This window comes from Salarias fasciatus, chromosome 20, assembly GCF_902148845.1.
Source record: "Salarias fasciatus chromosome 20, fSalaFa1.1, whole genome shotgun sequence".
NCBI lineage: Eukaryota > Metazoa > Chordata > Actinopteri > Blenniiformes > Blenniidae > Salarias > Salarias fasciatus.
In genome coordinates, this window is record NC_043764.1 from 14,179,208 (window position 1) to 14,201,518 (window position 22,311).

At 42.6% G+C, this 22,311-nt stretch overlaps 3 protein-coding genes across 4 annotated transcripts; 2 read left to right on the forward strand and 1 right to left on the reverse strand.

Moving 5' to 3' along the window:
* Nucleotides 1-1,239: 1,239 nt before the first annotated feature.
* Nucleotides 1,240-3,854, reverse strand: fam217ba (family with sequence similarity 217 member Ba). Its single transcript, XM_030118322.1, has 4 exons — nucleotides 3,398-3,854; nucleotides 3,190-3,289; nucleotides 2,964-3,028; nucleotides 1,240-2,873 (listed from the first exon to the last, which is right to left on the reverse strand). The coding sequence occupies exons 1-4, from the start codon at nucleotides 3,502-3,504 to the stop codon at nucleotides 1,436-1,438; spliced, it is 1,710 nt and encodes a 569-aa protein (XP_029974182.1). The 5' UTR covers nucleotides 3,505-3,854; the 3' UTR covers nucleotides 1,240-1,435.
* Nucleotides 3,855-4,130: 276 nt separating this feature from the next.
* Nucleotides 4,131-5,839, forward strand: ppp1r3da (protein phosphatase 1, regulatory subunit 3Da). Of its 2 annotated transcripts, none has more exons than XM_030118324.1 (2): nucleotides 4,131-4,220; nucleotides 4,620-5,839. In XM_030118324.1, the coding sequence occupies exon 2, from the start codon at nucleotides 4,648-4,650 to the stop codon at nucleotides 5,566-5,568; it is 921 nt and encodes a 306-aa protein (XP_029974184.1). In that variant the 5' UTR covers nucleotides 4,131-4,220; nucleotides 4,620-4,647; the 3' UTR covers nucleotides 5,569-5,839. The 2 variants fall into 2 exon arrangements, with proteins under 2 accessions (XP_029974184.1, XP_029974183.1); XM_030118323.1 differs by having other exon boundaries at nucleotides 4,142-4,343.
* A 2,439-nt stretch (nucleotides 5,840-8,278) lies between these two features.
* Nucleotides 8,279-22,010, forward strand: sycp2 (synaptonemal complex protein 2). The gene is made up of 36 exons (XM_030119595.1): nucleotides 8,279-8,302; nucleotides 8,403-8,543; nucleotides 8,630-8,761; nucleotides 8,852-8,953; nucleotides 9,638-9,662; nucleotides 9,800-9,885; nucleotides 9,984-10,078; nucleotides 10,178-10,212; nucleotides 10,300-10,442; nucleotides 10,539-10,591; nucleotides 10,842-10,887; nucleotides 11,078-11,176; nucleotides 11,260-11,320; nucleotides 11,772-11,920; nucleotides 12,081-12,125; nucleotides 12,370-12,456; nucleotides 12,856-12,953; nucleotides 13,958-14,025; nucleotides 14,145-14,569; nucleotides 14,645-14,769; nucleotides 15,422-15,482; nucleotides 15,580-15,745; nucleotides 15,841-15,905; nucleotides 16,003-16,188; nucleotides 17,225-17,354; nucleotides 17,651-18,108; nucleotides 18,779-19,051; nucleotides 19,141-19,192; nucleotides 19,336-19,461; nucleotides 19,895-20,070; nucleotides 20,264-20,358; nucleotides 20,475-20,574; nucleotides 20,786-20,844; nucleotides 21,333-21,411; nucleotides 21,717-21,773; nucleotides 21,934-22,010. The coding sequence occupies exons 1-36, from the start codon at nucleotides 8,279-8,281 to the stop codon at nucleotides 21,988-21,990; spliced, it is 4,179 nt and encodes a 1,392-aa protein (XP_029975455.1). The 3' UTR covers nucleotides 21,991-22,010.
* Nucleotides 22,011-22,311: the final 301 nt, after the last annotated feature.

The following is a 22,311-nucleotide window of genomic DNA, read 5'->3' on the forward strand; positions in this document are numbered from 1 at the left end:
CCTCTTGTGTGCAAAACATTTATTTCTATGCCTTACAAACACTTGCATTCAACATTGAGAAAATACATACCACAATCTTTCTGCGTGCATGTTGATGTAATGTACACATTTATAATAACATTGCAACTCCTGGCCCCTTGTCTATGGCTTTTATACTCTACATGAAGAATCCTGTTAAGAGGTGCAATCGGAATATACATCACATTTAGATTGATGTAGTGTTGTTTTTTTTTTTCTTCCAAATATATATATATTTAAATCAAGTGCACATGGTAAATCACAACAAACTGATAAAACACTCCAATGTAAACACAGTGCCTCAAAGACATCAAGTATGCAGTGGAATACGGAGGTGATATGTATAACATTAACATGTTACAGCCTAAAAATGCTGAATAATGGAAATGACATAACAGCAGACAAACAGATACATTCAGCTCTTTTACTAAATGATTCTTTTTTGTGCATGACAATGTAAACATAACAATGACAATGATGGGTACAAGTCAATCACAACACTTCTCATAAATATAACTATGGTATATAAAATTTGGAAAAATATCCATTTACATTCGTAGCAAACATTACACCATCTCCAATGATAAGAAGAGCTCAGCTCTATGCAAAATACAGTATTTCATCGTAGACGACAATTCAAGCTGTTCAAAACATGAAAAGCCCTTGGAACCAAAAAAAGTAAAAAGCAAAGCACGAACACGCCTGAAGCTAACTACAGTAACACCGGACCTCACCACTTACTGTGCCTCCGTCTCCTCAGCCGAAGATGCTTGAACTTAAAAACTGATTGAAAAGATGAGGCACCAAAGAAAGTTCGAAAGCAACATCGAGTAAAATAAGAGCATTGAAAATAAATACATTCCAACATTCAAAAATTGCACTATTACTGCTAATGGCATATTGGATGACTAAAATGGAATGACCTGTATTGAACTTCACTATGGATTACTTATGCTGAGACTATCCAGCGGTACAGTAGATGTCTACTTTATGCCTATTTTACTATCAGTAGAATACCGAGCTGACAGTGCAGTGCAATAGAGTTTAGATTTACATAAAAGCTTCTTCATTTTTTTTCAGAATCCGAGCGATATTTGGGTTGACAATGAGCCTCCCGTTAGAACACCATCCAGCATTATGACTACACCTGTACATTTTAAATGAAATGCTTGTGTGTATAGTTGTGGTCTACTTTAAATTTCACATTATTCTTTGCTGTGTTAGCTGTATTTTAGCTGCTCTATTCCTGCTAATTAAAACCTTTTTAAGGCTGTACACCGCTGACTGGTTTTAGACTGCTGTACAACAGTTACAACATGTTAGTATTACACAGATTACACAGAAAGCAAGCATAGCTTCAGGCTCCTGTACCAAGTAACCTCTAAATAAAGCACTACACTGCAAGGTTTTCCAGGGGTTACTTTGCAACAAAGTGCACATTTTTTGTTTTGCCATTCTGCTTACTACTAAGTGAGGATTTGGAGAGAGATGATGGCTCTTTAGCAGCTCTTTTTACGGTGGGTTTAGAGGCCTGACCTGCCTCTGTCCTCTGCCAGTCCTTTTCCTCTCTCCTGGAAGCGGTGGTCTCCTTCTTACTCGCGGCGACGACACGTTTCTCCGGACCAGCTGCTGCTTTGCTGCCGCCTGGATCTTTTTTAACATCCGTCTCCGAGTTGGCTCTCACGCGACTCTTCCTCGCCGGGCCTCTGCAGCTTTGGTTGGCGCTGGATTCCTGGGCTTGCTTTCGGGAGTTGCCTGCAGCCTGCATGTGCCTGAGATGACTCCGTCCGGCAGAGGGGCTCACGGGGGTCTGGGCCCCCCCGACGCTTCCACCCTGTGCTCCCGGGCTCCTGCCCTCTGTGGAGGTCGCCCGGGTCTCGCTGCTGCTCCTCTTCGCCGTCGCCCCCGGCCGGGGCTTGCGCTCCAGCAGCGGGCTGAGCCTCGAGTGGCGCTGGTAGGCGTACGCAGAGCAGCTTCCGTTACACAAAGGGTAGCGGATGTGGCAGTGGGGACAGACTGGGAAGCGGGAGAGCTGGTGCTGGGCTGAGGCTGGCGACGGGGGGTTGTTGACAGGTGCGAATGGGAAGGCTCGCTGGCTGTGCCGCAGCCCTTTCGGGGAGTTGAGTCGTGACGGCGGAGCGGTGTGAGGCCTGGGTGGGTGTGGAGCCGTGGCGGACGGGAAACCCTGCGGCCTCGGACGGCTCCCGGGTGGGCGGCTGTTCTCCGCCTGGACCGTTTGGATCTGCAGCCACTCCAGCTGCAGCAGCCTCTCCAGGTACTTCTCTAAGGGCCCGACAGGCTTTGGCCGGGGGGCTCCGCGGCCCTCCGTGTGAAGGAACACTGCCAGCTGCCTCAAGCTCCAGCTGTTGAAGGGAGGAGGCAGAAACTCAGGGTAGCAGTAGGTGGGTTTATCATCGCCGTCTTCATCACCCACTGCTGTCCCGTGGGGCCCTGGAATGTCCGGGGGAAAGTCGTTCGTGTTGATGATCTCAGCCCGGAGATTAAGATGAGGCGGGGTGCAGGGGGTGCATGGAGATGGCAGCACAGGCAGCCTTTCCGAGTCTGACAGATCACTGGCGCTGTCAGTATCATCCTCCTTGTTGTTGTAGTGCTGCTGGAGAGCCTCGGGGGTCGGAGCCGGAGAGTGTGTGAGCGGGTGAGCAGGCATCTGTCGCAGGCCTGATATTGGACAGAGAGGCAGCGACAGGGCGCGTCTGTTTTTCCCCATCGCCCCACGATTTTGTAGTAGATCGCCGCTGCATTGTGACAACCGCTGATGTTCTCGTTTTTCCTCTTTCCTGTGTGTGTACGAGTGCTTGCGGAGCTGAGGTCTTGAATCTCCTTCTTCTTCTGGGCTGTAACAAGACAGATGAGTTTATGAAGACAACAACAAAAAAAAAGCTGTGGATTGAAGGAGTCACCGAAGAGCCTATTTTCCCTCTTACCTGGAGACTTTGCTTGTATTCTTTACACTGCTAGACTTTACCCTGACACCTTTTGACTGGGCACCCTGTAGAATAACCATTTTGAGAAAGGGTTTAATATTTCATTCTTCAGCACAGAGGAAAAAACACCTGCTGCAGCAGGAATATGCCTGGTATCCTGCAAAACAACGACAGCAACAAGGTGATAAAAATGACTCTTTAATGTATAGAGGGGTCATTAACATACCCTATGCATTGTTGTGGCTGTGTCCTTATCCTGACCCGGTCCTGGGGGGGCATTTTTCATTTGAGCCACCGCTTTCTTCGTTTTGTTGCCTTTCTTTGAACTATGGAAACGTGACTGTGTTTAACAGGCTTGCCTCTGACACAACTCTGCAACAAAACACGGGGTGCATGAGTGTTCCTTTAGTAAGAAGCTCTAAAACAAGGCCTACCTGGTTACTGGCCCGCTGTTTTCAGTATTTTTTGCCCGGATCTTCTCTTTGGAAACGACGCGCTTCAGTGCCGTGGTTGCTGTGCGTTCCTGCATGATGGGCCCCATGTCGCACCGGAGGAGAGACGTTGTTTTCAGTCATGCAGAAGTTAAATCACACGGTAGCTAAAGAACCCAACCGACATCTCGGATCGGATGCTCTAGTCTGAGGATGAGGCTTAAAACACCCATTTTCTCCAAAGTGCTGCAATGCATCATGCGCAGAGGTCTGTCTCTCCTTCACTGCAGGCTAAAACACGTCGACCTGCAGATGTCCGACAACAGCGCAGCGAATCTAATTTTTAGTGAAGAGGTGACAGCGGCCGTGTGTTTTTCTCGTCTGTCATCCTTCTCGCCATTACACACGGAGGGCGGTGGGACAGCGCTTTGTTTGGCTCGCAGTCCCAGTCAGATAGGTTTGTTTACCTGCTACTGACTGGCTCGCTGCTGGTGTCGAAGTCAGCATCGGCGAGGTGCATTCTGGGTAATGTAGTTTGCATCCGCCAATCGCTTTTTAAAAAGACTACATAACGCGCTTTAAAAAACACACCTGCGGCGACCGAACAGCGGATAATATATCAAGAAACTTCCATCGCAGTATACCGGGAAAATTATTTGAACAACAACGGGAGTTAATTTAACTATTTAATTGAACATTACTCAATCGCCCATGTGACATTGTGCTCCGTGTGTAGTTTCCTGTGAGCTGCGCATGTTAGAGGATCTCCATCGACTTCACGCAGCAGACATGTAGTATGTGGGCTGGACGTTCTGTACGGATACAGGTAACACGAATACCGAGGGCTTTGTCACGCACGGAAATGTGCCGCTTAAATAAATAATGCTTTAAATGGCGGATCCAGGTTAGACCACACGCTGCAGCAGGCAGCGTTTCCTGTCTTTGCACGGTGAGATGATGCGATTGTTAAACTAAATCATATGATGGCGCTACAGCTGTTCAATGGGGAACACACTGAATGCATTCAGGCACGTACGCCCAGAGACCACGCCCACTACTAAATGTGTCTGTACTTGACTTAAAAATGCTTTTGTCAAAGTAACAGGACAACATTTTGTTTACTTTAAATGATCCTCAGTGCTGCAGTGATATAAACATGCTCATAATCAGACTTAAGTTAAAAACTGAATGTGGCTATTAAACAACTTGACCATTTTCTTCTCAGGCAAACAGAACACCTCTTCCAACAGGACATGGATCCAGGGTGGTTTATTGGACGCGAGAGGATTCCCTCTTCAAAGTCTGAGCAGCCAATGCCAAGCTGCAGCAGGGTCGCCAGGCCGTGCATGACCATCAACCTGACTGAAATGCTTCGAGCTGACAGACCTACTGCAGAGAGGAAGCCTGTACCAATCCGTCCCCCGAGTCCCAGAGTCTCTGTGCCAAAAAAAAAGGAATTGCATAGCAGCCTCTCCTGTGAACCAATGCCGAAACCCATCATTCGACAGCGCTCGCTGTCTCTGCCTTCTTCCACACAGAAAAAAAAGCAGTGCAGGCATGTGGGTGTGCGGTTTGTTGATTCTTTGGGACTTGACCTGGAAGATATCAAGGTTTTCAAATCAGGAGAGGATCCACTTGTGCCACATCATGTTGCCTTCCGATTGTTGATGGGTGCTGAGATGGCAGACGGGCAGCATCTGGAAATCTGCTTGCCATACTTGGAGCCAGTTTTTGCCCAACAGCCTGGCGATCAGCCAGGATTTCTGCAACGTCTCCACGAGCAGAAAGTGTGTTTGGAAAGAGTGTTGTGTTTTGAACTGGGGATCATCGGAATCACACAGGTGCTCAATATGGACTTTGAGAAAGATGTGACAGCTCGTTATTCATTCACAGAGTGGAAAAGCTCGGCAGAAGTTAAGGCCTCCTGGGTGTCCACCACCACCAGAAGCTTTGAGGAAGGCCGAGGGCAGATAAGCTGTGATACATTTCGTTTCCATTTGCCTGTCCCTCCTTTCCTGCAGCCAGGAACCATGCTAGAGTTTGCGATTCAGTACAAAGTCTGTGGAGCTGAGTACTGGGACAACAATGATGGGGAGAATTATAAATTACTTTGCCAAAATTACAAACTCTCTGTGCCTAAAGAATGTGAGGACAGCATGGTTCACTTCATTTAAGATACACCATAAAGGTAGAACGCATCCAAATGAACACTTTTTGACAGTTGTCACTAAAATGAGTTAAAAATTCTAACAGCAAAAATATCTTCTTTGACTGTTAGCACTGCATGGTTTTCATCTGTTACTCACTAGCACCCTCACACCTGATGCTAACTTGCTTTTTTATGCATTGTTGAATCAAATTGCAGATTAATTGTATCTATATATTTTGTAGCTTTTATAACAAAAAAAAAAAAAAAAGCACTTACTAAATGCACTACTCCATGGGATGGAAGTTATGTCCACGGAATATTTGACACTGAAATTAATGCACATTAAGTGTTTTTATCAAGGTGGATTTTTACATTAAAAGGTTTATATAGCACAATTATCTGGTCTGCTGATTTTTATGTGTTTTCATTATTTTTTTTATCATATTTTATTGAACAAAATGTTTAAAGCAAATGGTAGAATGCCTTTCAATAAATCTGAAATGAATGTACATTTAAACATATAAGCTACACTCAGCTTTTATACTTACTGACACAAACTTTCAAAGTTAAAGACATTTTCCGCATTTTTTTCTTTTTAAGCAAATTGAGTCCAGTTATAAAGAAAAGACAAACACAGCTGACAGTTGAAATCCACATTGGTCTAAAAACATGCATATTAGGTGATCCTAAACTTCTTTAGGTGCGAATGTGTGTGTGTTTACACAATATGAAGTGGTAACCTGTGCAGGGTGTACCCTGCCCTCACCCATATTCAGGTAGAATTGGCTCCAGCACCCCACAGCCTTGCACAGGATTATCTGTATGGATGGATGATGAATATGTAGATTGTGATAAAAACTGAATAAAGAGCTGTGCCATTTGTCATTGCTCCTGACTGAGCTGGAGTAACAACATACTATCACAATATTTGTGTGTAGTAGGGGGACAGCAGCACCAAGTTTCTGGGTGTGCACATCTCTGAGGATCTTTCCTGGAACACCAACACCACATCACTGGCTAAAACAGCTCAACGGCGGCTCTACTTCCTCCGTAGACTGAGAAGAGCGAGAGCCCCGACCCCCATCATGACCACCTTTTACAGAGGCACTGTAGAGAGCATCCTGACCAGCTGCATCACGGTGTGGTACGGCGCCTGCACCGTGTCCTGCTGCAAGACCCTGCAGCGCATTGTGAGAGCAGCCGAGAAGATCATTGGTGTCTCTCTCCCCTCCCTCTCTTCTATTTACAACACCCGCCTCACCCGCACAGCCACCAGGATCGCAGGTGACCCCACTCACCCTGCCCACAGCCTCTTCAGCCTGCTGCCGTCGGCTAGGAGACTGCGGAGCCTCCGGGCCAGAACCAGCAGACTCAAGGACAGCTTTTTCCACCAGGCAGTCAGGAAGCTAAACTCCCTCCCTGCTCTGCCCCCACTCCCTGTCTCTGCCCCCCGCCACTGACCTCAGGCCTGAACTTTTCTGTGTTTTACTGTGTTATTAGTAAATTATTTTATTTATTTGTTTGTTGCACCGTGGGTCCGAGAGGACTGTAATTTCATTTGTGCTGTATGTGTTTATGTATGGCATATTTGACAAATAAACTGACTTTGACTTTGACTTTGACTTTGACAGGGGGCTGCTCAGTGACGTGGTGTCTTGTGTACATTTTATTGATCACTCACAGCTGTCTTTTTCTCGCTGTGATGGACTGTGATGAACTGTCACCTTTTCAGCGTGGAGTCTGCCTTCAGGCCCGAGTTATCTGGGGTCATCTCCAGCACTAAATTCAACCCTGCATCTGATAAAGTGTTGTAGATGATGGATGAGTAGAGATTAACTCCTCCAAATTCTTCCTTGAATCCTGATTGCCGAAGGAAGGGCATCCATCATAAAATCTAATCATGTCCACAGTGAAAGTTGCAATGATATGCAGTGACAACACCTGTAAAAAAAAAAAAAAAGTAGTTAAATGAATGTCAAATGAACATACCTTTTAGAGTATATTTGTATTAAGAATTTTTATTATTTTTTTAAGTGGAAACTTCATAAAAGTCTACAGATCATTGTCTCTCAGTCTGCTGACGGGCTTCGGATGAAAAGAAATAAATCTCCAGACTTGTGGAGAAAACAAGGCCTGCAGTGCTCACGCAGACAGAGACAGATTTATGTTCACAGATCTCCGATCAGCGGACAGGTCTATGCAGCGCTCACGGAGACAGACGCGTTTACAGAACTACGTCGCTACGCTGCTGGACGTCAGTGACGCAACTGCGTCGTTGTCGCGACTCGCGAGCTCGCGAGCTTCCCGCGGTTTTCTGAGGCGGGCCAACCGAAAAAATTAAAACGAACGATAAATGAACCGAGTTATGCTCCAGCTTACCGTGAGTAATAACACATTTTTAATACTACAGGCGAAACGATTTTCCTCAGGGATTTCCCCCAATTTTGCGTTTTCCGTGAATTAATGCTCGCTAGCTATTCGCTAAAGCATTAGCATAATGTCATAATTATTTAATTACAGGACAAAATGAAATATCACTTTGTTCCAAATGGTTACCATATTTTGCGCGTTAGTATGAGCTATTTATGGTATTTTAAAGCGATTGGTTTCCCTAGAATGTTGAGGTTACCTGTTTATTAGCTTTTTGACCTAATGATCACTTGTTTTTGGCTTACATCATATATTATGTTTGCATTTCTCCGTTTCAAAGTGGGCGCTTTTTCACAAAAGCAAACATGGCGCCCGGTGAGAAGAGACAGGTAATAATGCCTCTAACACAGCTTTCCAACATTGTTGCCATCTAAGCTGATAGGGAGTAATCAAGTGAATAAAACTTTTGTGGCTCCTGTCTTTGTCTAGTTGGAGAATGTGATCAACGAGGTGTTAAAGAATGGCGATTTCCAGCAGCTGCACCTCTTCTTGCAAAGAGGTGTTCCAGAGGACACCCCTATGAAATGCTCCCAACAGTTTGTCAACAAGTTGGATCAACTTGTCAACAAGGTAAGGTGAATTGTAGCACTTTCACTGTCATGCCATTATACTCTGTCAGCTTGTAATTTACGTGAAGTTCTACTGATATCGTGTAGAGTTTGGACAGAAATGATCCCAAAGCAGTCAGTCTGATCTTTGCAAGCCTCTACAAGTGTGGAAAAAACCTGAAAGTATGTGGTACTGGCCAAGGACTCCCTGGGTTGATAACTCGAGGTTTGGTCGAAAAGATGAGTATACATCTAATACACAATGATAGTGATACTGTTTAAACTACTGTCAGAGTAAATGCATTTAACTGAATCTGCTTTTTTGTGCACATGGTTCAGTGGTTTGAGAAGTGCAAGCAGCTTTGGATCCAGTATGACCAGCATCAGGATGTGGCATTCACCGTTTTAGAAGACTTCCTTAATGTTTTGATGGTAAGATGATATCTAATCTGAAACATTCTCTTTTTTTTTTCTCCTTTTCTTAAAAAAAAAAAAAAAAATAATTGGGACAGCTATATGAGGCAGCAGCCAAACGATGGTCATTCTAACTTTTCTGTCAGTTGAAAACAGGGAAACTGTTACTCATGCTTTACTCATGTCTGAATCACCAGTTTGCACAGGATTATGAACTCATTCAAAATGTAGACTTTGCAAATCCAAAATGAAGTCACATCATTTGCATTTTAGCACATACATTTTTGCCTGGTAATTTTCAGAAGAATTGATTACCGGTATTTGTTTTAGTTCTATGGAGTTGCAAACACTCTCACACTGAATGTACTTATTTATAATTCAGGAAGGTCCAGAGCAAAAACTCTGTTTACTTTACCAGCCACCTAAAGGTGATTAGGTTTTATTTGAATCTCCCCCAAATCTCTTCATAATCCTTGATGAAATATTACACTAACTATTAAGAACAATTTCCTTTGAAGAATACAATGTCACTGTATATTCTTTCTTTATTTTTTGATTTTCAAAGTACATTTTTTGTCAAATCCTGAAATCTGAATTCTTCATGTTTACAGTTTTACTTGATTCATTTTGATGTTGAGGATCTTTTCTTGTGTTTGTTAGTACTCTAACATGCTTTGCTTTCATCTGGTTTGTCTGCTGCAGATGATTCATGAGGCCTGCAAAGAAGGTTTGTACATTTATGAGGAGCTGCTATTTTAAACCATTGCATTATCTAGTATATTATACAGTCACCTAAATTTCTGAGTATGTGAAAATGGGTGTGTGTTTCTTTTAACCTCAGTGCAACAATGTGCGTATTTGCAGGTACATACAAGGTCACTGAGTCTTTCCTGCATCTTCTTGCTCAGTTGGCAGTTGATCCCAGGGTCTACATTCTGATCCAAAAAGAGGTTTGAAATAGTGTCAACACATGTTCAGCTGTGGCATTTTGATCTAAGAGATTCAACTGTTTATGCATTCATTGTTCTTTTGCTGACAATGTTTTTAGGCGATTCGTGATTTTAACTTGCTTCTGGATAAAATGCCAGTGGAACTGAAGAAAGAAAGGAAACTCCTAACATCACAAGAGTTCTCAGATCTCATGTAGGTCATGTTCACTTGCTCAAAGTAAAAAAACGAAACAAAACTTAAAACATTATTACAAACTGTCAAAATATTCACAAAATCCTTTCTTTTGCACAGGATGAAACTTGCTGGTCGTATTTTAGATGGTGGGGGTAAGTGTGTTTTAATAAACTGCACAATATTTTATCAACCAGAACTATTGATTAATCATTAATTGTTTTTTTCCCCCTTTTTCTCAGATTATGACTTTCAGTCATCACTGATCGAGTCGCTGTTCAGAATGACCACTCCAGTCCAGAGGAGAGAGCTGGCTGACAGATGGTTCAGCATGGGGCACATAGCCAGTGCATTTACCAAGATCTGTGATTCAGAGTTTGAGACGGTAAAATCAGGCATTTCATGCACGATTTATCCTTTGAAGTTATGTTCATTGCATTTAAGTTATGACAGATTCAATGGTTTATGCGTCTGATTTCAGGGTTGTCGCCAGTTTTTGAACATGGTCAATGGAATGCATGGAGACAAAAGAAGGTATAGATGTGATTTTCTTTATAAAATAAATATAGGGTGAATTAGTGTGATCTTGTAACATCAAACGATGTTTTGTAAAGTCAAAATGTAAACAAACATAAAACAACTTCATCAGTTTTTGTTGCCTCTGAGATCTCTAATATATCTCTGACCCTGTTATATGAACATATGGAGGATTTGGGTATTCTTGACAGACAGAAATAAGGGATTTAAAATCATTAACATTAACTGAATGTCTTCTGTATTCTAGAGTATACTCTTACCCCTGTTTGGAAGTTTTCCTCGACACACATGAGGTGAGTTTTACAGCATCTGTGCCATTAATGCAGAAAATGAAAGTGAATGTCTACTTCTAAGAAACTGGATACCCAAAAAAAACCTGCTGCTTTCTGGTCACGTTGGATTGTAAATGTCAAAGTCGCGATGCACATTTTATTGCTGAGCGTGTTCGTGGGTGTGTTGACAAGATGTGGTTATGTTGTCAAGCTCCTGATGCCCGTAGATGAGAAGCTCGAGGAATTCTGGATTGACTTCAACCTTGGCAGCCGCAGCATTTCGTTTTATTTTACCCTGGCTGACGCAGAGGTAACATTATTGCCTCGACGTGTAAATCAAAAGGAGCAGCCCTTACACATGGCACACACCGACATCTGTTCATTTCAATATAGGAGAGCTACTGGGAAGCAATGTCTATCAACGCGAATGAAGTTGTCAGCTACACTGTCACAGGTAATAAAAAGACAAAGACTGTAATTGTGTTTTGTTTATGTAATTGTGTCTCTCAACAATATTGTCAGTAGTGTGGTATTTCCTGCAATCAGTGACACTAGTATCAATAGGAAAAGATACCACTTTTCTGCAAACTGACTTTTATTTAAATATATATATATATATATATATATATATATATATATATATATATATATATATATATATATATATATGTGTGTGTGTGTGTATATATATATATATATATATATATATATATATATATATATATATATATATATATATATATATATATATATATATAAAAGAATTTGATAGATTAGTTAATTTCATACTTTTTAGAAAAAAGGACCAAATCAAAGACAAAGACACGCCACAAAGATAAAGCACTGTCTGACAACCATGGGTGGGCCCTCTTTTAATTCTAAGGCACAGTGTTCTTTGTCTGCAGAGAAGTGTAAGAGGAAAGTCTTGCAGATAAACATGTCAGAGGTGGTGGTTGTTGGACCAGTGGAAGGATCCAGTCTGAGCATCCATTTCAGCTCTTCCTTGGACATCCTGCAGGCCGCTGCCAACATCTATGGACTCGGCAAAAACAGAGTATTTACAGTCTGCAACACTTGATGCACGCTTTTTGTTACTACAGTACACACTTTGCTAATAAATATTAAGATGTAGTACAATGATGGGGAAAATCACAGCTATTTACTCCTGGCTCCAACTGGAGTTTAGACTTCATTAACCAGTGACTGTATTTCAGGCCATGTCGGTCGTGAAAAGTACAATGGAAGAGAACAACACCCAGGTAAACACAACAAGAAGCTGTGACAAAAGAGCTGTGCCACTTACCACTGTTTTAACAGTCTTGTTGAACCTCAGATAAAGTTGAAGTGACTTAAAGTGCCAGGAATTCATAATAGAATTTCCATCATTGTGAATCCTCTGTGAGGAATCTTGCTTTTTTCTCATAACTGTAACGACATTAAAGCATTTAATTGTAAAGTGATAGCTGTTTTTTTAATCATCTGCTCATGAAATTCCAAATTCAGGTCATTCCAGAGAGCCAGGTGTCTCTCAGTGGAAGTGAGAAAAACACTGCTCCCTACCTTTTACCTCCTCGCTCTGCTCCTTTGCAGGTAGAAAAGTTGTTTTATAGTGTTTTATTTACTTTAACCCACTGTCTATCTCTCCAACATATGTGTTCATATTTCCAAGGCAGGACTGTTGTTAAACTGGCGATTTCTGTGTGCGATATTACATTAGATCCATGTGTTATACAGCGCACACTGTTAGAGGAAGTGCATGAATGATTGCTACTGTTAATATGAATTCAGCTGTTTGCTTGTAGTTAATAATCTTTTTTTTAAGTTGGGTTTTGTATAGTTCTGTCAGCGTGCATGTCTTCAGGGAAAATGCATCTTTGTATGCTTGAAACACTAACAATCTGTAAATGTGATAAATAGGGACCTTTGACCATTTATATATAAAAAAAAAAGTTTCAATCAATTTAAGACATATTCTGATTTTCTCATCAGATGTCAACTCCAGCCAAACTGAGGATTTTAGAGTCCACGCACGCCATCGCTTGCAGTGGAGGAGGAATGGTGCACAACGGAGGACCTTTCGCTCTTAAGTTGTCAAGTAGGTTGAAATTATATTCAAAGCATTTACAATGAGAATTTCCATTTGATAAGATGTGTCTTGATGAATCATGTTCTGTTTGAGGGATTTCTATTTTAAATACTCCTTCTAAAGGTAAAGAAAACCCACCTGCGAGGTTGTTCAGCTCCTGTGAGGCTTCTGCAAAAAGCTCCAATCGTACTGTCACGCCTTGCAGTACAAGTGCGGGAATGAAACCACAGGTGTGACACTTCATAGAAAACACTGCACCAAGAATATTACAGAAACCACGATGAGCACAGTTACGATTTTCTGCTTTTTGTATTACCTTCCTCAGTGTGATTCTTCGGTGCAGAGCACAACCTCTGAAACAGCCTTCAAGATGAAGTCTCACAAACACAAGACGGTAACGTTGCTTTGTAAAAGGTTTTATGGAGGAATCACGATTCCTGTTTGCTACATTTGCAATATATTTCTTGATAGTTTTCTCAAGGAACAGACCTGTTCAGAAAAGCCCAGATCAGGAAAAACTGTAGAATGCTCTTTTTATGGAGATGTTATTTTAAAATAAAGCAGTCTCAAAGGTGATGCACGGTAGTTTGCAGACGAAGGTGCCGGTGTGTTTCTTTAATTTGGCTAAGATTATTTCTTCTCACCACTGTTGAAAGTTGTCTTTGTATTTCGCAGAGCAAACCATGTTCAGAGGCAGTATCCTTGGTCATCAGTAGACAGGGAGAGGGTGAGTTTCTGGGTCGTGTGTCACTGTGGAATTCTGATTTTATGAGTGCTGTATTATTATTCTTCATGGATTTTATTAGTGATCTTTTACTTTCAGAGCAAAATTTCGTCCCAGACACTCAACCCGCAACGGGAAGAAACATGTCAGGATCGTAAGGCACTTTTATTCTCTACTGCAAATTTGCTTTCAATCCGAGATCAGTGCTGTGAGTTGTACTGATGTGTGAGTGTCTGTGTGTATTGGGTGTGTCTTAATATTATTTCATGTTCAAATTGCAGGAACAAATTGTCCATTTCTGAAATGATAATGTTGCCCACACAGAAGATCAACTCACTTCCAAAGCCTGGTAATCCAGTAAAGACGTCCAATATAGCCACACATTTTACATATCAAGAGAAGTATTTTCATTTCAGAGTATAAAGATTTTAAAAAGCAGTATTTCACATTCCTTTTTTCTGAATTCAGAGTCTCGCTCGAGATTGGGAGGAAAGCAGGAGCATCCTCTGACCTTAAAGCAGAAATTGTCAGTTCCAGAAACATTTCCAGTGTGGCAAAGGAAGTTCCGCGTTGAGGTGACACAGCGTCTGCAAGGTTTACTTCACATGGAGAACAAAGATCCTCCACCCCAGGAACCTGCTGCACCCCAGGAAAAAGCGTCCAACATCAAAATAAACTCCAAAAACAGCAGCTCAGGAGATCAGCGGATGTCCTCACACTCTACCCCCGAAGAGCCACAGGTCCAGAGAAAAGAAAGAACCAGTGGAAAAACCAAAAGGCAAGCTTCAGCGGATGTAGAGGCTTCAGTGGTGAAAAGCAGCAGGACCAAAACCCAGCAGGAGAAAGCAGCATCCAAGAAGAACAATGATCCAGCCACTTCAAGTAAAATGCAGGTAGACATGGCGTGAGCCTGGTGCATGTCTTCATCGTGTTTCTTTCTGTTTAGTTATTTATACTTCTTTGCTCAGAGAGACTCAGATGTCGCCAGCAGCATGTTAAAGCTCGTCATGAACCATTATGAGAAGAAAACTAAATCAACAAAAGAAAGTTCAGCAACTACTCCTCAGCCTTTAAATCCTCCTCTTACTAACAGGTAAACACACACAAAGGTTGTTTTTTTTTTTCTGTTGCTGTGAGTGGAAGAATCTCATTGCCCTCGTCTTGAAAGTACTTTTTGTTGACTTGACTTTCTTTCGTAGGCCTGTCTTCAATACGAGCTGGTTATCAATTCATAAAGTAAGTCATGATTAGTTTTTGTTTTGGTCCATCTTACATAGGATTAAAAGCTCCTGATGGGTTAATTATTGTTTCACTAAAAATCATTATTTGATCTAGAGAGGGAGATCTGAAACTATGAGTCACAGAAAGACGACCACAAAGTCTGCGGAGCAGAGGTAATCCCATCTGAACTCTTCAGAGATAGTAAAGATTACTTATTGACTTCCACGGCATTTTAAGTGTTCACTCTTTAATTTTGACACAGGAACGATGTTTTTTCATTCACCACTGATGCGCCATTGCCTGTTGTAAGTACCACTAACTTCAGACATGTGTCCAACTGTGCCGCACCTTGAGTGTTTTCATTGTTTCATTGTGTCGGTTTGCACCTAAGGGAGGAGAGAAAACGTCCTCTGACAGCTCTGCATTGTTACACAGGTAGGTCAGACTGACTGGATGTATTTTTACCACTAATGCAAACAATAATCAGATCACTAAACTCATTTCAAATCTATATTGTTGGACAGCGGTGTCCACAAGTCACCTTTGCGCCTCAACACAGCCAAGAAAGGACAACGTGCGGAAAAAGTATGTTTTCTGCATGTTGTTGTAAAGTGATCCACCCATCAACATTTTTGTAACTGTAGAAGCATTTTGTGTGTCTTCTTCTACATCCGTGTTGCAGAACAAGCGGCACGTGAAAAAGCATTTATTCAGCGACACAGACACAGACAATGCCACGACGGAGGTCAGCTGGCTGAGGGAGTCAGGCAGGAAGCCCAAACCCAATGTTACAAAATACTCCAGAGAGGCGTCTAACAAGACCGCGGCGAAACCGCTTCGAACTTCATGTGAGCAACGCATTCTGAATCATTTATCAGACCCCTCAAGAAGGCTTCATGCAAATACAGTCATAAAATGCTGTTGGTACATTTCACCCGTGCAGGTCAATCCTCAGATTTGTTCCCAACCTCTGCAAAGGCTGTTTTGGGCAATAGCAAACCCAGTAAGGTGAGCTGATGCTGCTGTGAATAAGTGGTGCAGTACTCTTATCAGCCACAATGTGTCACTGTTGTCTCAGATAAAGCTCTTGTTGAATAATTCTCAGGCTGAACCCAAGAAGACAGTGAAGCGGCCAGCAGCAGCAGCAGCAGCAGCAGCAGCAGCAGGCACGAGCCCTCGAGCTGCTGTCAAGAGGCCAAAGAGAGCAGCAGCCACATCCACCAAAAACTACAGAGAGCCAGATAGCGATGACAGCAAGTCAGACACTGACTTACCCCCTCTTCCTTCTAAGGCACCTGTCTTTTCTTCTTTTTTCATTTTGATCATCAAACTCTTGTAGATCAAATGATATAACCAGTGTTCTTTCTTTGTAAGCATGCACCCTAAAGGTGTTCTTGATCAGATCACATCGTCCCACTGCCTTTTCTGATTAAAGGGATTTCCCAAGATTATCTTACTTCAGAAATTTACAGAACTACTTGTGTGGTCAAAGTCACGATTATGAAGGAGGAGATAATTACAGCAGGGTGTTTTTAAGGTTTTACAGGCTCATATGAAAATCATGGTTACATGCTATGACACTTTGTTTTAAAGCTTGTGCTCAAATTTAAAATTTTCCTGTCAAAAAATCGGTAATTGTTGCCATAAGACAATCTTGATTAGATGCATGCATTTTTGCATATAGCCACAGGAATTTAATGTATACTAGTTTGATTTTATATATAGTGACCTTGGCTGCTGGGCTATTTGTTTTAGATAAATATATATACATATTTTCAAAGTATCATAACTGGTGTCCATCCATTCAATTCATGCTTAAAATGAAGCTATCAGGCGTCCATTAATTTGTTTTCCCGTTTAATGATCTTTACAGTTATTCCATGTTCTTTTTGATTTCTTTGCCAACAGAAATCGTTGATGAGCCGGGAGCACAGAAAGAAAGAGGAAACCACTGAAGTTCCTGACATGTTGAAGAAAAGACACAGCTTTTCAGAGCGATCCACCGAAAGTCTCAGAAAACAAGAAGACGTCGACCAAACAGGTCTGAAAAAGACATCTGGTTTCCAGGTGAGAGTCAGGAATATTTGTCTTCAGTTGTTAATTTATTTAAATAGTTAAATGTTGAGAAAAACAGGTACAAATACCATAAATGGCTCCCGATTAAACAGTTGACATCCACATCTTACATATTTAATCAGGCAAAGTGTCTTTATACTTGCAGTTATATTAAATGAGGAGTTCCTCATCAGCTCTTCCTCACTGAAAAACAAATATTTGCTTGTATGTATACCAACAAGTGTCAATAACCTTTTTTTTTTTCTCAGCAGGTCAGGCCTCAGAATGTCTTCAAGAAGAAAGTCGCTGCTCCCCAAGACCAGGAGAACACCGTCAAGGCTCCCCGGGTGCCATGTAGGATCACTCGCTACCCATCCTCTCCTCTCATGGAGAAGATGAGATGTAAGATTTTTTGGAAAGCTCACCAGGATCACAATTACATAACAGTCATTTGACACCTCTGACATTAGCTCTTTAAAATTTAATTGGTTGGTTAATTCCGTCACGTCGGCCACATATAGAACTTTAGATATCACGTACATCAGGCCTTTGGAAAGTTGCCGACTAAAATTGTTTCTGATTGCAAGTTTTAAAACCACAGTGTAATACCATGATGTGAGCCATTTCTTTATCCAGTTCATGAACCTCAGTAACTCACAGCTCACACATCGTGAGCGAAGCCATCTGTGTGTGTGCAGATGCATATTTTCAATCCAAATACTTCAAATGTTACATAAAGAGCCCTCTGACTCTCCAACCTCTTAAGTGTAAGTTGATATGTAGAAAAGCATGCGTGTGTGTTGACCTTTTACTCTCTGCTCAACTTTTAAGCCAGCTGTTTGAACATCTGTGCTTACTTTGGACCTTCACAGCTGCCGAGAGGTCAGCCCCGACCCTGGGTTCGGTCTGCTCCCCTCTCCTCAGCCCGCAGGGATCCCCGCTGCCTGCCTCCCCTGACCCACCCAGCCAGGACAGCCCCCCACTGGTCCTGCTGCCCCCCCAGCGCCGGTCTCCAGTCAGCAGTAAAGGAAAAGGCTCACTGTCCTCTCTCTACGGAGCAGGAAAGGGTTCATCCAAGACCAACTCAGTCCAGTCTGTTCGCTCTCTGACTTCCCCGAGAGGTCAAACTCGTGGAGCCCATTCCACTGCGCGAGAGGTACAGCATTTTCTTTTGACATTCAGGGTCACACTGTTGTTCAGAGTCACACTGACATCTAGATATTTCACTGTGGTGATTTAAAGCACTCGGTTTTTCACACAAACACCTGCTTTGAATGTTTAGGTTTAATCATCTATTATGATTTTTGTATGGAGTTAATCCATAAAAAAATTGAATTCCAATTTTGAAGCACTTTTCCGCATGTATCAAAGTTGAGTTGATAAGCGGGTAATCAAACCTCCATGGCTTCATCCCTCATGAGCAGCGAGGAGCTTCATGGCTCAGCAGCCTGGAGCGATCCACATGCTTTGTCTCCAAGTGGAAGTCATGGACGTCATCTGACGGTCATGTGAGAATCTCCGGAGTGACATGAACGGTTGTGTGAATTCTGAGACGAACAAAGGCCTTCTTCCCTCCAGCCTGAAATTTTCGGAAGAACGTCTGTGGCCTGAGCAGTGCTGTTTGAAATTCCCAGGGTGTCTGAGAAAACGTGGCTAGAAAGCGTCCAGAGTGGACGTTCCCTTTCTTAGAATGACCTATTCAATTCCAGACAGTAGAGATTATCGCACTTCAGGACTTCGACTGTGCAACAACGTGAAGAATGGTGATTAGATACCCTCAGCATGATCTGCCTTACTTTACTCATCATATTCTGTTTGTTTTTCAGAAGAGTAAAGCTAAGAAATACTTCTCTTCAGCATCGCCGTCCCCTGTGTGTCTGCCCTCTCAACCCTTGTTGACTTCTACTGTCAACGAGCAGGACAAGTCGCCCGCCCCCTCTCCTCCGCAGTCGCCATTACCTGAAGAAACTCTCAGCTACGGCCGCTACTACGGCATGACCAAGAACTCCACGCCGTCAGGGCCTTCGCTGAGCCCGTCGTCCACGAAGTCCTCGGTGCTGACTGACGGCGATAAGGACGGCCCGACTGCAGCAGCAGAGGTGGGAGTTCTTCACCGCTCTGTGGTCTTTTTGATGGCATCAGTACAACCGAACATCAGCAGTTAACTCAATTCCAACCTTTCTTGCAGAAAACACCTCTTAGAAAAAGAGGCTCCAAGATCGCAAAGCGTCACGGCTCAGGTGAAACAACTCCTCCGGATTGTCTATTTGTCTTGGAGTTTTTAATTTCTTTTTTTTTTTTTCTGTTATCTTTATTTCTATCCCACAGTTCTTTCAGTTGTTGCTCTCCATTCACCTACATGGTGGTGTGATTCTTACCACAGGTCCCTGTCACAAGCGCCATTTCTCGTCTAGTGATTCAGAAGATGATGAAAAGCAGGTGAAAAATAAAGGCAAGATGAGGGACCAGCGTCCTCCTCGGATGAAGCCAAGGAAGTTGTTCAAGTCTTGTAAGATATTTTACTTTTATTTAGAAAATGAGTTGTGAATTCAGTGATATTATCATGATTATATACAACGCGCATTATTCTGAAGACGAACACTGTAACGATATAAAATAGCTTCTTTTGGTTTGTTGAAGTCAAACTGAAGCAGTTTTATTCCCGTGTGAAATGTGATTTGCTACATTGTCCTTTCTGAATTAAACTCCAGACGTTCTTCAATGCACAATAAACCGAACAGTCATTTTCTTCTTTTTTAAAATTGACTCTAAATTTCACTGAAACAGACAAAATGTGCTTTTATGATTACAATAATCATGCAGTGAAGATATCTGTGTCTTCAGTATTTTGTCGCCTTTCATATTTTGATATGTGAACCTCAGATTAAAAATACTGGTTGTTCTTTATCTGAAGTGTCTCTCACGATGTCTGTTGCCCACAGTCACTGAGGCGTCTGCTCTGGAGAAGCTGAGGAAGGCCGGGGCTTCGGCCCACAGGAGTCACTGGGAGGACGAAGGTCTGGATGAAGATCTGGACGTGGATGAAGACCCAGACGCTGCTGTGAACCCAGCCAACCTGTATCAGCAGTTCAGCTCTGAAATAAAAACTAAATTCCAGGTTGGACGCACATTTAACTCAGCCGTGCAACAGATGATGCTCTGTTACATTAATTTCCTGTTTCCGAAGCGATTGAGACTTAACCTCAAACACAGCTCAGCTTGGTGATCGTAGAGAGAAAGCATGGGGTGTGGAGTGGACTCTGTTCATTCTTGTTCATATCTCACTGGATTTTAAATGTGTTTCTGTTCAGAACCGTTACAGGATGATCGAGGCGTACCACAAGCAGTCCCTGAAGACTGTCCAGCAGCACGTCTCGTCCATCAAAAAGCAGGTTATCAAACACAGGTCAGTGCACATGCTCTCATCGGCTACGAACATCTTTTCTCCAGCACCAAGTTTTTATTTATTTATTTATTTATTTTGAATTAGCATTTCATTGTGGGTGTCTCTCTTCTGCACAGGACTCAGAGGCTTGAGCTGGTTCAGAAAGTCCTCTCAGAAGAAATTAGTAAATTGGAGCTGGACGACTCAGTGCTGAAAAGCATGGAGAAAGACTCCACTGTAGGTCACCTCTCATTCTCCCACTGTTTTTCTACCAAATATTTCAGCAGTTACTCAAGTAATTAGATAATCTACACATTGCACTTTAAGCTTCCTGCTTATTTTGTTTGACAAGACAACATGGGAGCGTAAAGACAGTTGAGTGGTTGAGTGAGTGGTGTTTTATTGACTTGTGCCATGTTTGATCGTTGTTGGTTCTGTTCTTTGGCAGGTGTACTGGAGAAAACAAACCACCACTCTCCGTTTGTACAAGAAGCAGGAAGTCACAAGGTAAAACTCTTCATTTGTTTGTGTGAGCACCAACAGCCACATCCACAATTTTCCTTCCTCTGCTCAGCACAGTGTCTCATTGGCTCAAATCAAGCATGTGGTAAAAGGATGGATTACAGATACTTTTCACTAAAACTTGATTATTCTTGTAATTGTAAAATAATATATATTTTCACACAGCTAAGCTGGGATCCGTCATGTTTTGCTACCAGGCGGTTTCCTATTGTTCGACACCAAAGCCATTTTGAAAGCATGAATACAAAGCAGTGAAAGTGATTAACATGCCTTGTGTCCCTCGTCCTCTCCATGTTTTAATTAGCACATACTGTGTGATCCAAGCACTGTTCTGTCACAAGTGGCTGGTCATAAAATCAGCATTTTAACAGGATTCCGTCATTTTCAAGACAACAAGCCACCAGTCTCCCGGTCACGTTATTTACTTACCTTTAGTGTCACTTCCTTCCTTACCTCTGCTCCTTGTCCTACAGGAATGAGACCCTGAAGAGAGCGCTTCAGAGCACCACATGCCAGAGTTTGGAGCATGAGGAGGGAATCTTCACATCCCAGGTGTGACCCTCAGGGAACATGAACTTCACAGCCCACATCTAATTTGTGCTCCACGGTGTTGCTTGCGTTGCTGTAGTGTCAGGACTAATTAGCTGTGTAAATCTAAGAGTCCGGCTTTTAAAGCTTCAAAAACCGGACGTGTTGTTTTGCCGAGCTCGCTCCGATCCTTTTCTCTCTGCGTGTCCTTCACATCGGTTTGCTTATCTTGTCTCGTGATCCTCGCCTCGCCCGGCGGGGGTTACTGTGAGCGACTGAGTCTATTACAGCACATAAATCCCCCCTCGTCCTCTGCCCGCTGCTTTCAGATGGGCCTGATGAGAAACGACATGAAGTCAGCTCAGGACAGACTCCTCAGTAAGATGGTGAGTAGATATGAAACACAGGTGACAAACGGCTCATTTGAAAGCCGTTACAAAACAGCCCGTAATGAAAAGAGCTTCTCATTCCGGTGAGGTTATGTAAGGTTTTTAATCGAAGTGTCTTTTCCTGAATGTTTCTTTTGTTTCTGTGTCTCGACGGCAGCAAGAGAATGAGCTGGAGAGCATGAAGAGAGGGCTGCATTCTTTGTTTTTCCCTTAATGGAGCCAAGATCTCCCCGACGGTCTCGGCAACAGGCAGGTTGTGTTCCTCGTCACGACGCGCCGCGGCCCCCCCGTCATTTAACCGTTAACACGCAGTGTTTATTTAATGAAGTTCTGCTTGTACCACAATAGACGTGGCTTTGATGTACTCAGACCTCCATGTTTCTTAGATATTTATTACTTTTATTATAATTGTTGTGTTGTTGTGTTGTTTAACGTTTGGATTTATAAAGCTAGTTAGTGTTAGTGAGGACACTTTGCCTTGGCTCCGTGGGTTTGTTTTAATGCAGATTTCTGTTTTGTGAATGTTGAAGTATTT